This window comes from Agrilus planipennis, unplaced genomic scaffold, assembly GCF_000699045.2.
Source record: "Agrilus planipennis isolate EAB-ADULT unplaced genomic scaffold, Apla_2.0 scaffold79, whole genome shotgun sequence".
Taxonomy (NCBI): Eukaryota; Metazoa; Arthropoda; class Insecta; order Coleoptera; family Buprestidae; genus Agrilus; species Agrilus planipennis.
The window spans coordinates 1,106,133-1,123,279 of NW_020442428.1; the positions used below are offsets into that span (position 1 = coordinate 1,106,133).

The following is a 17,147-nucleotide window of genomic DNA, read 5'->3' on the forward strand; positions in this document are numbered from 1 at the left end:
TTCGGCTGTGAATTGATTATTATATCATTAAATATAGAGATAAAAGAAATGTAAAAATAGTTTAAATTTTTTACATTATTATAGTACACAGTATAGATGTTTTAATCACTACTACACACTACACAAAACTGTTTTCGGAAAAGCATTACGAAATATTTTGTTATGCCATTGTAGCAAATAAGACAAAATCGGTAATTTCGAAAATAGACTTATTTTGTTTTTGAGTTTTTTTTTAATCGAAAAATCCACTTACTTGTCACTAAACGAATGGAACATGTGATGAGAGAACGTTGGTGGGTTGGGTTTCGGTGGCTCCGAAGAAGACGATGGTGCAGGGCTATGGGGAGAAGAAGTCGTGGAGGGTGTTGGCTCTGGAACGCTACGTTCCCGCTCAGGGGATTCCCTAATGCCACTTCCTCGACTAGAGCACTCTCGCACTGAATCATCTTCGGGAGCATTGAGTTCTGAGGGAGTACTCACCCTGGTCACCTCGTCGCCCTAAATTTAAAATAAACCAGCACATGAGCAATATTTCTCTCCCTCTACTAACATCTTCTGTTCTAGTACGGCCTTCCTATCGTATCGCCTTTAACAAGTGCAAGGGATGATACTAAAATATCTAGCTATAGCAAAATATCGCCATCTACTGATATACACTGTTAACCTAATTTTTTTTGTAAATTACACAATTCCTTACTAAGGTACCTCCTTAAGTGACAATAACAAAACATCTAGTTATGATAAAATATCACCATCTACTGATAACCACTGTTGACTGAATTGAGGCCTTTTTAAGGTATTTCCTTTAACAAGAGACAATAATAGAGCATCTAGTTAAGGCAAAATATTGTCATCGGCTGACATATTTTGTTAACTGAAGTGTTTCATATGTTATACAAGGGTCTTACTATTAAGGTATATCGTTTAAAGAGTGACAATAATAAAACATCTAGGTAGGGCAAAATATCGTCATCTCTTGATATCTACTGTTGACTGAAATTTTTCATATGTTATACAAGGGGTTAACAAGTGACAATAACAAAACATCTAGTTATGGTAAAATATCATCATCTACTGATATCTATCTATTGCTAACTGATGTGTTTCATGTGTTACATATTGGACTTTACTAAGGTACCTCTTCTAACAAGTGAGAATTAACAAGTGGCTGTAATGATACATTTAGTTATGGTAAAATATCAGGACCTATTGATACCTATTGTAAGGTATCTTCTTCTTAAGAATGCTTTTGTATATATGATAAGGACGTAAACCAAACTACCAGGAACAGTATACGTTATTAGTCAGTGATTTATTAAAGTAACTAGACGTGAATCGATATTGTTATTGTTATTAGATCTCATCAGCACGCTATAGGCAGTTTCGATAATCAAAGTTATGACAGTATATCGCCACATTCTGATATTGGCTGTTAACTAAAGTAAATCATATGAAATGTATACTCCAATTTCACATTATCAACCTAATGTTTATGAAAATAAATCATGCTTTTGTTTATTAATCACTATAATTGAATCTTAACCAGTTCAATAAATTTACCTTTTCTTCTTTAGTTTCTCCATCTCGTTTGACGATACCTTGTTCTTCTCTTTTTCGTTGTTCTTCTTTTAATCGTTCCGCTTTTCTCCATTTAGCTCTTCTATTTTGAAACCACACCTGAAAAGAGTAATTGTAATTTGTGATATCCATCTGAATTTAATTTGCATATGCGTGGTGTGCTAAGTTAAAATCTTTACGAATGCCTTTACCTAAAATCTTAACCATTCTCGTATTTGTTGCTCAAATAATAATAGTTCATACATTAGGATGTCTTTCGAAGTTGGACTCAAAAATAACAACAGTTGGGGCAACGGGCCAATACAACGTACGATTTGGTCTTTAAAATACACAGGTCTTGTATCTTTTAAAATTATTAACAAAAGTTGAGTCAAAATACTCTTTAGTTGCAAGTTCTGTTTTTGTTTATTGCAGACGTTTTATGGGGAAAATTGAAAATTGAAGGGAAATTCACATTTAAAAATTAGCAAGCAATATATAACTTAAATGCCTTTCTAAATATTCTGCTAATACTAAATATTACTAAGTACATATACATAAATTGTGACAAACGAACAGACAACATATCTTAATCTTTGCAATTTAGCTACAAAACTGCAAGACATTTTTTTATTTCAATAAACATTAATATGCGACGTATTAATTTTGCAATCATCAAATACCAAAATACAAAAGTTTTTGTTAATTTTTTTATTACAATTCGTTAATTTAGATTTAAGATGCTTTTCCATTGAAATTCTACAGTTCTAACAAAATTTACTGTTTTATTTAACTATTAATCGTCATGTAATTGATACCGTTTCAAACTGAAATATTTAAAATTGCCGCCATAAAAACCACTATCGTAATTTTTAATTTTACTCGTTTAATTTCAAGCAGAATTCAAAAGCAAATAGTAAATCCTGCTAAGGACATATTGGAGAATTGTAAACGAAGCAAAATTTATTATCTCTTATTATTTAAAAATTTTAAGTAAAAAAAACTGTATCCGTTTATGCGTTATAACAAGTACATCTATGAAACGGTTGACAGTCAGTGTTGATCGGTATGCCAAACAGGTAGTGCGGTGTACTCACGTGGGGCAATGAAATTCCATAAAAGATATACTTTACTTATTTCTACAGGTTAGTGTATAATAAATTTTTGAATTCTCCTGCTATACTTATATTCTAGCAGTCATATTGTACAATTTCTGTTCTATTAATAAAACAAGAAGCAACAGAAATCTCTGTATCAGTGTTCGCCGGCCATTATGCTTTTTTTATTATTTACGTTTACATGTGTATTAAATACGTTGACAATGGGCAGATATTTAACTGTTTCGGTCACGATATTTGTAACATTTTGTTTTGTATTTCGTATAGTACTATAATTAATTTATATTATAGTTCGTTAGAGCACGTATTAGACTTCATATTAATTATATAAAAATGCAATAGCCTAACCTCTATACAAACTGACAACCATTGCCTCGTACTTGCATCGAAAAGATTAGTTTTTATGTTGAAGTGACTTTTGTAATGTATTTTTGACTAGAAAAAGTAATACATAAATATCTACTGCATGCGGAGTCAGTTCTTAAAACTAGTGTTTATCAATTATCCTGTAGGTACGGTAATTAATCCTGACAAGGAATAATACCGTATAGTACAAAGAGATTTATAAAGAATGGAACAGATAAACTGCAGATAATAAAAATCAAAGTAAAATAATTCAGTTACTTAGGAAAATGTTTAGACTTATGTGGTGCGTAATCTTAAAAAACTACAGTAGATAAATTAATCAAATTTTCTTATCGATGATGGGGTGTTATAAATCATGTGTTTAGTTTCAAACAACACTTATTAGATTCATTTGTATGTATGCAAATATGATCTTTGAAAAGTTGGGGTAGGTACATAATATTGAGGAGATTCGTAATGGTATTGCCTTCCCAACGTTAGATGACGCCACGAATTCCGTATTGCTCATATTTTGCTTTTCTGATGTTAGCGGGACGTTAGCTACACTTAATCGTATTTTTTTTTCATAGCACATGCCTAATAGGTACTTACCTATTCTATTATTGTAAGACTAAACAGCGAAAAACAATTTATAGTTTAAAAAACTAAAAACTAAAAGCCAAAAATAAAACTAAAAAGTTAGTAATTATTACATTCAATAGTGTTAGGCCTCTTTAATACAAACCAAATCAAAATTCTCTATAAAAAATCGCTTAAAAATGTTACTGTAAACGCAATGTGGGAACACAAAATCTATTTATTTTTCATTGATACTTCACAACGTATCCAAATTCATAGTATATCCTAATTGTGTGCATATTGAGAATGTTCGGTACATTTGATTTCTTTTGGTTTTGATGATACTTTAGCGAGTTTGTAGAAATCCCTTGAATTTTTTGATGCGTCCTGCATGAAAGGACAAGTAAGTACTTGATAACATATCAAGGTGCTGAGGCAGGCAGAGAGCTCAATAAGGAAAGCAGTCCCGATATATCGGCACGGACGGCAACCTTAAACACCTAAAAAGCTTCAGGGACAGTTATGATAAGTATTTTCCAAATGAGTACCAGAACGATTGATAAATGCTAGTCAAGGAGTTTATCCGACAACCAATCAATTTGCGCTTTGTTCGCGACCCTCGCGCGTTGAGACGAGAGTTATATGTAGCGTTGCGGCGGACGTCTGCACCGCCGGCCGACCGATCTTCAAATAGTTCCTCTAAAATGACGTCCGATTGACATGAGAAATGGAACCCGCGATTTCATATGTAACACGATACCCCCATAAGGCTGAAACGCGCAACCCCGGGGACTGACTACGGTTTACGACCCCGTCCATCACCATCTCCGCTACCAATGTAATCGAATTTTTTGTTTGCCCGATGCTGTCCGTCTTTTTGAAAGAGTTGATTCGATTGCCACAAATAATTTCGTTACTTGTTAGCGGAATAATGATAATCTAATTGTTCTCGGGCCAATAGAGGTCCATCGGAAACGAGCGGACTTTTCCGACTCCCAAAGCCCCCTCCCCCCAGCCCCTTCCAACCACTCGTATCTCCACCGCAATCATCTCTTCCTCTTTCCATTCCCTCACCATCGTCTTCCTCTTTGATGAAAACATAATTCGGTTGATCCTCGTTTAATATTCCCTTTGTAAACGATTTCGAAAGCGAATTATACAACTAACGAATTTAATGGCGATTAAGGATATTAGCGCTCCATATCGGTGACTCTTAAAACTAAGGGAACAGAAGCGCCTGCGAAATATCGCCCGAAAGAAAAATAAAAACTAAAATTATAATGTGCTGTAATACAGTACGTATATATACTCAGTGCTTCCTCTTTTTATTTGACCATAAAAGGCCTTTCCGTACGGGTACCTCTGATTACCTTCGAATAGGAACAAACCGGAGGGTTTTCCCCTCGTGAGAATGCTTTCTAATTGGTCTTATCCCAGACCGTTTTCGCTCTCAGACAATGACAAAAACAACAATAGCAATAACAACTGTCGATTAAGTGCCTACGACATGAGAGAGCACTAAACGTAATTTGCTCACGCGCGCACTAGCGCACGCGCGTCATCCCGCCTCTATTTCTATTTCCGGCACGACAAAGGAACAAAAATATTTGGGCAAAACAGAAGGACAGAAACAAAGGAGGCGCGTCCCAATTAGGGTAACAATGGTGCTTATGGACTGGCGGGGACCCGCTGTTGTCGGAACCGTCATCGGGGCCACGTGAAGCACCATTGATGACGACCTTTGCTTGCTTAGATAATGGGAACGAATGCGAAAAGTAAGACGAGGGAATTGTGCAGTTTTAATAATTGACGGTGTATTAACGCTGTCAGTGGATTTAAAGGGGCACACGTGCACAAAATGACAATTTAATAATAATAATGATGATGATCGCTTTTTTACGGAAGGGCGTAAGCTAAGCGACACTGTAAAATATTATAATATAGATTGCTACTGAAATTAAAGCAGAATGTTCTTCTCCGAGAGTACTATTATGAAGAAAGGAGAAGATAACCAGAGTAGACAATGAATTCCATGTGAATCTGAGTTATTTTGTTATTTTAATCCATGTCGATCAGTGTAAAAGTAATTAGATAGTAGAAAATACCACAAATGGCGCGGTAAACGCCATCTCTAGTACGATGCTACATTTTAGGATTACGTATGCTCCAACAAGGTCCACTTAAATATATGGATATCTACTTGCTGAAACGAGTCCCGGCGTAGCTAACCTCAACGTAATAGACACGTTACCATAATCGAATTCGAGTGGACCTTGTTGGAGCATACGTAATCCTAAAATGTAGCATCGTACTACAGATGGCGTTTACCGCGCCATTTGTGGTATTTTCTAAAACGCACTTTTAAGACAGCAGGTAAAAGTTGGTCTGTGTTCTGTCGAAGCTGTCTGCGACACGCTGATGAGATCCAAAAAGATCGAAATCGCGATCCGCGTCTGGCAGTTTCGACAGGATACAGACCACTTCGAATTATTTTATTATATTTTATTAATTAGATAGTAATTACTATGGCAACGTTGTCTGTATGCGAAAGGTTTCTAGTAATCTATAGATATGACGTGGTTCGTCTGCCCATGCTATGTCATTCTTGGAGATTACCATAAGGCGTAACTACAAAAACTTCTTTATATGTTGAATGTTACCTACTTGAGTTTATACGAGAACCATTATATGTAACTACGAATAAAGTTTCAAAAACCACAAAGAGGCTTTTATCTTTTCTGAAAAACAGGAAAGAAGGTACCTATTTGGTATGTTTAGATGACGAACTCAAAATTATCCTCAGGATTGCTCTAGCGTCTAGTACATTGGAAGTTCAACATATTTCATTCTAAAAACCGAAGAAGCTATTAATATCATTTTGATGTTGAAGGTAAATCGGTATGCTGGACAATTGTGAAGTCAAATATGAACACCCTTCCAGTTCAATCCATTTTAGTAAATTCTAGCTGATCATGAGAGCAATTCTAGATACAGAGACATTCAAGAACATTCTAGATGAGGACAACCCTAAATACAATGAAAAGCATTCTTACTTATTCTAAACGGGTGCTTATGTCCCAGGGTCGACTCGCAGGCCTACAGTTCCAGCAAATTTGGAGAAACATCGAACATTATGAGAGATTTGAATCATTTTTTATTTAGAGCACTCGTAGAAATATATCAAAATGTCTTAATAAAGTGTCCACCAAGAACCACCACTCACGCAAACATAATAGTCCTCGAACATTCCATTCCACTCGATTGTTATAGACGACCCCAGGAACAATGAAAAGCATTCTCACTTATTCTAAACGGGTGCTTATGTCTCATGATCGACCACAGTTCCGCCAAATTTGGAGAAACATCGATTATTATAAGAGATTTAAATCATTTTTTATTTAGAGCACTCGTCGAAATATACCAAAATGTCCACCAAGAACCACACAAACATAATGGTCCTCGAACATTCCATACCACTCGATTGTGATAAAAAGCGAATATCCTCGTCCACTTGTATAAATGAACCAAAATCGAGGATGACTCTTGATTGGCCAACATTCAGACTACTTTATACCGTTAATCGAGAAAATCAATTCGGATAATATGTCCGACTATAAAATAGATTCGACTATTATGTATCTATATAGATGACTTATTAGTTCCCTCTCCGCCTGTCCGCCTCAATTCGCTCTGATCAAACCTACTCTCCGACAGTTTCCAAACATTTCGCATCTCAACTCGCGCTCAATGTTTAGCTGATACATATCAAGGAATTAATACACTTGTATTAGTGCCGCTAAACACATTAACAATTTATTCCGACTTTGATCACAAAACAGGCCTTAATGCGCTTGCAGATCGGAATATTGCCACGCACACACACACACACACACACACACACACACACACACACACACACACACACACACACACACACACACACACACACACACACACACACACACACACACACACACACACACACACACACACACACACACACACACACACNAAAGACCTGGGGGCCCTTACACAAATATATACACGCCCACATCTATACTTGTACAAACAGGCGGGCGGAATAATACGATAGTGAATCCACGTTGTTCGGTGGCTGCCGGTAATTAGTGGAAGTGCTCCTGCATTATGTAAAATAATCGCATTTGCTTACTGTTTGATGGGTCCTTCGTTAATAATTGACGACCTCTCTAAAGCGTCGCCCTGTCACGTTGCCGTTGTGTTGTGTTCTGTTGTGTTTTGCTGTTTTATCGCAACTCGACGAGACTGATGAAAGCTGCCGGTTATTTTCATTTTTGGCAAATTCGAGCCCCAATTACTCCCGCTGATTTCCCCGTGATTTCTACTCTTCAATATTTTAACAGTTCACTAGGCACTTTAATACAATATGTTCAAAAACATACGGTCAGATTAAAAAAAAAAACAGCGGTCTGTACGACACTTTAAAAATTATTCTCCTAACTAATAAGAAATTCTACCAATTATCATGAGCTCACTTTAATAAGTAGCGGTCTATACGAGCTTCGTCATCATAAGGTCGTCAATGTTAAGACTGGTTGGACACAAACTTCCACTTTTTTCTATCCTGATCTAATCTTCGCATTTGCCTAAAACTAGAACATCCCACATCCTGGACTATTTACGAACAGTTATCTAATCTAGGTCTACCTCTACCCCTCCTAACTCCTGTTTCTGCCTCTAATATGTCTCTGACTAGACCTTCATGTCTGAGAAGATATCCTACCAATAACCTGTCTCGACTATTTCTTATTGACTTCTTTCGAATGCCTCTATATTTCTAACCTTCTCTATCCACGGCATGCTCATTATTCGCCTGTGACACCACATTTGGAATACATATAATCTTTTCTTTTCCGCCGCTTTCAACGTCCATGTTTCGCAGATACACCTGATATGACAATCTTTTTCGAATTTCTAAAGTAACCGTTCGCGAGCCTAGTAGTGACTTCTTTTTATTGAAGGCGACTCGACCCTGCGCTATCCTTTGCTTTATATCCCTACTACTCCTTCCGTCCTGACTTATTTGACTTCCTAGATACCTAAAATATTTAAATGATTATCCACTAACTCCTAATAGTTTGTTTGCGTACCGTGGAGGAGATAAAATTGAAAGCTCACTTACTCCCCCTGTCAGGTAACACATTGATTACGAAGGATATTCAAACGACTGTGTGGACTATGGGGCAATAATTTTCCTGGGTTTCTAATCCCACGGGCAGTTATTAAAGGCACTATGAGGTGCCACGTTCGTCATTCGATATGGTCAATTTGCAAAATTTAGGAGTCGTAGTTAGAACCAGGATAGTGGATGCGCTTTTACTTGCGCGTCCGTGAATAAGACTCCCTGCAAGGCGCGATATGCATTAATGTCTATTGTTTTAAGGCGGTGATTTTATAGGGAAAGGAGAAAATAAAGGACAAGAAACAAATGCAAGGAGTAAAACAACTAGGAAGGAAATTGAGCCAAAAAAATCTGCTCGCACGTAATCAAATTAAAAAAAGGAAAATAAAATAAAATATCAAGATTAAGCATAGTTAAAGAGTTATATTTTTCATCGTCAGTTCAGCAATATGCGAACATGTGCAGCGGTCTTAGAAAATGTATAAAACACATTATGCGTCCCTATAAACTGTGAGTGTTATCCACGATTTTTCTGCGATCCCATCATCATATCCTGGCTTAATGTCAATAGGACCACCTAGAAAGCATATCCTTTTAAATAAAAAAGAATTTCTCGAATTGGTACAGGTGTCTTCGAGTATAATCGGGAAACAAAAAAAAAGAAACCGACGAATTGGGGACCTCTTTTGTTTGAAATCAATTAAAGAAGAATTATACGAAAAATAGACAATGAGATTAAATGAAAAAAATTTAATTCTAGTGTCCAGCAGGGTGATTGTCTCAAATGAAACAAAAATGGATCACCAGTGCTACAGTTTCTGAGGTTTTTTTTGATCGGTTAAAGACGTAATGTCCATTTTACAGTGACACAACTATCTGTTTACTTTTATGGTTTCATACCGTAAAAGGGTAAACCGAACCTTGCCCTGACACAATAATTTGACGTGGAAACACATAATTGGACATTATCCTTAACGATCCTCGTCATAGAAAAAAAGTTAGAATGAAATATCTTTTTCGTGGTGTGGAATCATCTCAAAAAAAAAAAAAAGAAATACATTGTGGTAATAGAACTCTTGAGCTTTTTTTTACAATAAGTCCGTTGACACTGACGTTTGATATGATATCGTACATTACGTTCATAAACGTCAGTTTACAATCAAGTGGATGGACAGCGCGTAACGTCGGCCGTGAAATCTAATATCGCGTCCGAATTTCAAGTTAGCTGAAAGAAGAATGAACCCCGAAGGGGCACGAAAATATAAAAGTGGCCAATAACAAAACGAGACATTGAGGAAAAATGGTAACCGGTTTGTAATATGACACCGGACATGTCCGTATTCAACGGCCGGACGCTCGCTGGGGACCTGTTCCAAGTCCAGAGCACACATCGCGGACTCGCTTCCCGTTTTATTACCGTCTCGCGAGTCCCAGTTCACTCCATTCGTACGTAGGCAGTCCCATGGGCTCCAATCGAATTTTGGCTCCTCGGCCGCGAAAACTTACACGTCCACCACCGTTACAAGTCTTCGACTTTTGAGACTTTATAACCTGCCACAGGAGTAATAAAAAGACGATCTTCTGTCCATTTGCTACATTGTCTAAGAAGGTGCCTTTTATGGAATTAAGGATTTTTAAAGCTTGATTCTCATTATTCTCAAAATGTTCTCTGTCAAAATGTTATTCAGTTTAATAAGCATTGCATATTCACCGGGAAAAAATACTGTGATTAGCCTGTTGGTGACGGTCATTGATGATAATGAGGGGTGTTATTATTCTGTCTTTTCTTTTCTTTTACTTTTCCATCTCATCTTCCTTTTCAAGTAAAAGAGCAATAACTGCCTAAATCAGTAAGTAAAAAAGAGTAACAGTCAGTTGTTCAGTTGTTGTGAATGCAATACACGAGGGGGCGTTTTTAAGTTCGCGGAAGGGGGGTAAGAAGTGGAAATAAACGTACGAATTTATTTTTCCTTTTCAATATATTCACTTGCTACCCTTATACATTTTTCCGATCTTTCAATTAACTTACGTATACCTTCGAAACAAAGGTTTTTTCTTTGTCTGAAAAATACACCGAAACTGCATCCTTCACATTTTCGTCACCTGAAAATTTCTTCACACGAAGACTTTTTTTCAATGTTGGGAATAGGTAGTAATCGTTGGGAGTCAGGACTGTAGGGTGGGTGAGCCAAAATTTCGAAGCCCACCTTCTGCAGGGCAGCCATCGCAACACGACTCTTGTGAACAGGCGCGTTGTCGTGCAGAAGGAGGACACCTTTGGTCCATTTTCATCTTCTTTTTTCTTTGACAGCTTCCTTTAACCGCTCTAGGATTGAAGCATACTATTCTCCGGTTATGGAGATACCTTTATCTTTATAATCGATCAACAGGATCCCTTCTGAGTCCTAAAAGACTATCGCCATGATCTTCCCAGCCGACTGTGACACCTTAAACTTCTTAGGTGGAGGCCTTTTTTGTGCTTCTACATAGAGTCCTGTTTGGACTCAGGTTTATAATGATGAACCCAAGTTTCATTCCCAGTAACAATTCGAGTCAATACTCCATCTTTATCTTCACTACAGAGGTCCAAAAACGCTCGAGAACACTCTACACGCTATTGTTTTTGAGGCGGAGTGAGCATTCTAGGCACCCATTTTGCGCTGACTTTAGTCATGCCAAGATGATCCTGAAAATTTTTAAAAATGATTGTATTTGATACTCCTACCATTTCTGCGAGCTGTTTCTTTTTAAGACCGGCTCCTTCCAGTGTTAATTTTTCGACTTTATGAATGATTTCCGGAGTGGTCACCTCGATCGTCCGGCCTTGCCGTGGGTCGCCTTCAAGTGAGTCCGGGCCTTGTTTAAAGAAGGTATGCCACTTGTAAACCATGGTTTTATGTAGGCAAAAGTCCCCGTAAACGGATGACATATCTTCCAGTATGGTTTGAACTGATTTTCCTTGTTTGGTAAGAACCTTTATAACAGCGCGATACTCGATTTTTTCCATATTTCACAATTTGTCCCCGATTGACTTATTTCGTTGACGGTAGTTCAAAGACTGATGGTCTAATTATGATAAAACTTGATATTTATACTAATAATGAGCTGCTTAATTAATGACTCGAGTAAGTACCCTCACTAATGACCCACCTAGCCATTTCGCGAACTTAAAAAGGCACCCTCGTAAAACTGACCGACAACTGACGAAGGGTTACCTGCAGCAGTTTAGATTGAAAGTGGGAATTAGCTTTAAGTCGGTTGGCAAAAAATATAAAAATAGTTATAATAGTAACTAAATTAGAGATCATAACTTTGATTTTCGCTGTTAATATCATGATAATTGTTGATTCTTATTAGATAAGCTCTTAACTTGATTTATTCTGTGCCTATTATATGTATGGTAACAAACAATTACTTATCCTATGGGAAGAGTTAATTTTGCTAAAATTGAGAGTTTTATATATATATATATATATGTATAGGTTGCTTAGAATGGCATGAACCTTCAAATGCGCGATAAGCCTTATCGCATCCATATTGTGTATAAGCAGTACAATAATTCGGTTGTTACTCTATCGATTCTAGGTGCATAGATATACAAACAGAGATGAAGATGAAGCTAATAGTCATTCTACATTACTTCTATCTGGCTTTTTATTCGTAATTTTGCCTCCTTGACCGACGTATCTCTACAATGAAACTGAAAATATCAACCTTCTCAATGGTGGAGCATACAAGCATTTGCTTGAAAAAATCGACAAGCTTATACGTAAACCTTTTAATAGTCAGGGAAAGTTAGAGATTTCAAGACATCCTGAAAAATTCAGGAAAAGTTTGAGAGCTTTCGCATAATGATTGTAATAACGGAATGCAATCTAATTAATAATAATAATAATAAACAATGTACCTTTAATAACAAATTTGGAGGTTATGTCCAAGACTTCACCCGAATTTTTTGATTGATTAGGTATGATGTGGCATATTGTAAAGTGCGGTTTAAATTATGGGAGAACGAACGAATGTCTCACTTGAAAAGGTCACAGTGCATGATATGTACTAATGAAAGAAATCAGCGATGCATGATGAACTTATGCTCAAAAAATACGATCAAAGTTGACATTTAACAAGACAATTCAACAATTTCGTGAAGAAAATACTATGTGACCGTTGAAAAATAAAATTGATGCCTTTTCCAAAAGTGGAACGGAGAAGGTGGTTAAGATTAACTCAGAATTGTTGTTCAATTTGAACAAATGGATCCTGTTCTAACTTGGCAGTTCTTTTAATTTTTAATTTTCATGTAGTTGATAAAAGAAAATATCTATTCGTAGACATGAAAATGTTCTTCTCGTTGAGATTACCGTCCTGTTCGTCGGTGGTGGTTTTTAAGTTTGTTAGCATTTGTGAAAACGTGACGACAGTTGATCTCTAACTCTCTTGCCCCGTTGTTGCTTGTTGCCGGTAATGACATTATTGCCCAGGGGGCAGTTGTCAGCGATGTGTGTATTAGATTGTAGCGTCAATTAGCGTCTACTAACGAGCCTCTCCTGACGCTATTACTACGTGTGTTGTTATAGTAGTAGTGGCACTCTTAGTACCTACTACTACTACTAGCAATCCTCCCAACGCTGCGTCGCCTGCACCCCCTCCCTCCCTTCACCCTCGTCACCTCCTTTCCAACTCGCTCTTCTCTCGCTTACGTTCTCAACGTTTCGCCTGCTGCTCTAATGAAGCTAATTACGAAGTAGAAAGGGAACAAATGCGTACAATTGTTACATTACGTTGAAAAAAAAAAAAGAAAAAATTAGCAGGATGGGTAAAAAAAATGTCATAGGTATGCAAATAAATAATTTTTTATATATGTAAATATGTATGTTAGGGACGGTCAAGCCGTTTTATATTCCTTATGCACATCATTTGGCAGTTTCAAAATTGATATTTTGATAGTTTGTTGTTAAAACAGCAGGTAAAAGTTAGTCTGTGTTCTGTCGGGGCTGACGAGACCCAAAAAGATCGAAATCGCGATCCGCGTCTGGCAGTTTCGACAGAATACAGACCACTTCGAATTATTTTATTCGATTATGGTAACGGTTGTGAATGCAATACACGAGGGGGCGTTTTTAAGTTCGCGGAAGGGGGGTAAGAAGTGGAAATAAACGTACGAATTTATTTTTCCTTTTCAATATATTCACTTGCTACCCTTATACATTTTTCCGATCTTTCAATTAACTTACGTATACCTTCGAAACAAAGGTTTTTTCTTTGTCTGAAAAATACACCGAAACTGCATCCTTCACATTCTNAGGAGCTTGACGAATCAGTCTATAGAGATGGCATTAATAGACTGGAACACCGCTATGAGAAATGTATCAGCCTTGGAGGAGATTATGTTGAGAAATAAAAAAAAAAAATTTTTAAAAACCTTGTTTTTCTTGGTCAGGCCGGAAACTTATCAATCCACCCTCGTATATAAGGATAATTGTTACTTTTGTAAAATTATTCTCTTTGATAATGGTTTAGCAGCCGAAACAATTGTTAGAGTGTTCTAAATAAACTGTGAAACAAAAGTGTACCAAGTGTTTTATTTCTTATATCTTATTGATATTTAATTCTCAAAAATTAATTCAACGATCTTGAAGTCCTACCTTCACTGGATGATGCATAACAAGTATTAGCAAATGTTTGTAAAAGCATAAAAAAATCAAAGTTGTCAATTTTAAAAGGCATAGTTAAATCCCAATTTTATAAATACACATTGTATTACATGATGATGAAAACAAAAGCAAGGCCAGAATGAACACTCCACATTCTTAACTATCTGCGAACAGTAATCTAATCTAGGTCTACCTCTACCCCTCCTAACTCCTGTTTCTGCCTCTAATATGTCTCTGGCTAGACCTTCATGCCTGAGAAGGTGCCTACTAATCTATCTCGCCTATTTTTTATTGACTTCCACAGAGTCCTCTGTTGTTCTATTCTTTCTAATACCTCTTCATTTTTAACTTTCTCTATCTTCGGTATCCTCATCATTCTCCTGTAACACCACATTCCGAACGCTTCTACCCTTTTCTTTTCCGTCGCACCGACTGTCCATGTTTCGCACCCGTTTTTTATTGAAGGCAACTCGACCCTACGCTATCCTCTGCTTTATATCCCTATTACTTCTTCCGTTCTGACTTATCTGACTTCCTGGATACTTAAAACCGGCACTTCTTAGACTTGATTACTGTTCACAAGTAGTTGCAGTGATAAATAATGTGTTTCGTACTGAATCCTAGAGAAAAATCGCGATGACGCGCATCGCAAGGCTGTAATCATTTCATAGTAACTGGGATGAAGTCGTGATAGCGCGGTACTGCGAAATCCCAAATAAGTCGCCGGCCTCTGTGACATTCGATTAATCTTTGTATGTTAATATTGGCTCAAATGTTGTCATGTTAAATTGTCTTTTGTTTCGTGCAGTAATTATGATTTCGCTGTCGTGCCCTGCGGGTCAAATGCTAACAAAGCAAATATATCGTCCGTTGATGATTTTAAAAGAGAGAAAGAAAGTAAAATCTGAACAGGTTGAGTGTGGTATTTAGTATTAGAAGGGGTTGGTACCTCCGTCTCTTTGACGTGCTCATTCATCAGGGTCGAATACAGTCTGTGCAGCTTAAAGCCATAAACAAATGATTTCGGTCTAACATGTGTAACATTTGCGTTATGAAAACACCCCAAGCTTATTCTAACCACATAATACCATATTGCAATATTCATGACGGTGTGTTTGCGAAGGGGTGGATCGCGCAGACGAACGGCATCGGCGGCGTGCGCGCGCCCTCTTTCATTGTTATTACCGCGCCGCAATAATTACAGGGCTTCTAATGTTGCAACAGTATAAACGTTTTATTTCTAATCGGCTAGACTGTGCATATATATTTATGTCTATATTGTAAGTACATAAAGCGAGACTTGTTATTATGTGTCGAAACAGAAGCTTGTTTGCGGACAAGAGGGTGCTCGATGTTAAACAGGGAACGTTAAGAATGTAAACATCATAAGTGCTCCTCTTAACCGTGTATTCTTTTTGTAAATTACAATAGTAAGTAGCCCTGTGTGATTTAATGTGGACAATATAATTAAAAATTATTTTGTTTTGCCTGCTTACAAGACGAATTTCACAAGCTACAAAATGTCATCATCATCATCATCATAATGTCATAGGACTAGTTGGACACGTACCTCCTCTTTTTCTTATCCTGAACTAACTTCCGCATTTCCTTAAAACTAGAACATCCTACATTAAGGTGACCATACGTCCCGGATTGCGTCCCAGATTTTTCTAGAAGCAATGTTTGTTCCGGATTCNTCTAATCTAGGCCTACCTCTACCCCTCCTAACTCCTGTTTCTGCCTCTAATATGTCTCTGACTAGACCTTCATGCCTGAGAAGGTGTCCTACCAATTTATGTCGCCTATTTCCTATTGACTTCCATGGTGACCTATGTTCTCCTATTCTTTCTAACAACCTCCTAAACCTTCTAAACTTATATGAAACAAATTGCGATTTCATACCTTTTGGGGGTCATCATTACGCCATCAACAGTTTCTACAGAATACCAACGAACCAACCAATCAAATCTGTAGAATTTTATCAAAGCGCTTAATAAATACAGTAGAACCTTGATAACCTAAACCTCGATAACGTAATAACCTCTATAAATTCATAAAATTTTGTGTTGTCTTCCCCTCGGAGTCCAAAACCAACCTCTATTACTTTAAATAAAAACCCTCTATAACTTAAACGAATAATTTGGGTATTGCACCTTAGTAAACCGTGAAAAGTGGTTTGAATCAGGAGAAAGTCTTCTATTGAAAAGACGAAGAATTGATGAATTTCCTAATTTATAAAAATGCTTGTTTACATGGTTAAGACAGTGTAGAAATAAAAACATTAGTGTTAGTGGACCTATACTAAAGAAAAAAGCTGAAAAGTTTGCTAAGTCACTGGAAATCCATAATTTTAAAGCTTAAACTTAAACTCTTAGCAAATAAAAACCTCAATAAGTCAAATTATTTTACGTTTCTCTTGATCTTTATCTTATCGGGGTTCTACTGTAGCTACAGACAACGTAGTATATACCATCTATAGAGATTTTCCACTAATTTTGGATTCATAAGGTGTCTTTTTTAATTAAAGATATACATAAACTTGGAAAGTGAGTTCAGTGGGCACAGGGGCAAATGTATAACCAAAACAATGACCATAACACTCTTCGAGATTATACTGGATATTGCTTTTGTGAATTTGATACCAGGTACCTAATGTTTTTATGCATACTTTTAATTTTGAAAAAATTGTTGTGGAACTGCAATAAAATGATCGTGTTTTCATTTTTCTAATTG

The 17,147-nt window shown here is 36.8% G+C and overlaps 1 protein-coding gene across 1 annotated transcript in view; it reads right to left on the reverse strand.

Annotated features, from left to right (window-relative positions):
* Nucleotides 1-249: 249 nt before the first annotated feature.
* Nucleotides 250-17,147, reverse strand: part of LOC108734614 (paired mesoderm homeobox protein 2A-like) — a 57,374-nt gene continuing 40,476 nt past the window's right edge. The window contains exons 4-5 of the mRNA XM_018466246.1: nt 1,561-1,677; nt 250-498 (exon numbers count right to left, since the gene is read on the reverse strand). Of these exons, the coding sequence (XP_018321748.1) occupies nt 250-498; nt 1,561-1,677 (366 nt within the window). The remainder of the gene's footprint in view (nt 499-1,560; nt 1,678-17,147) is intronic.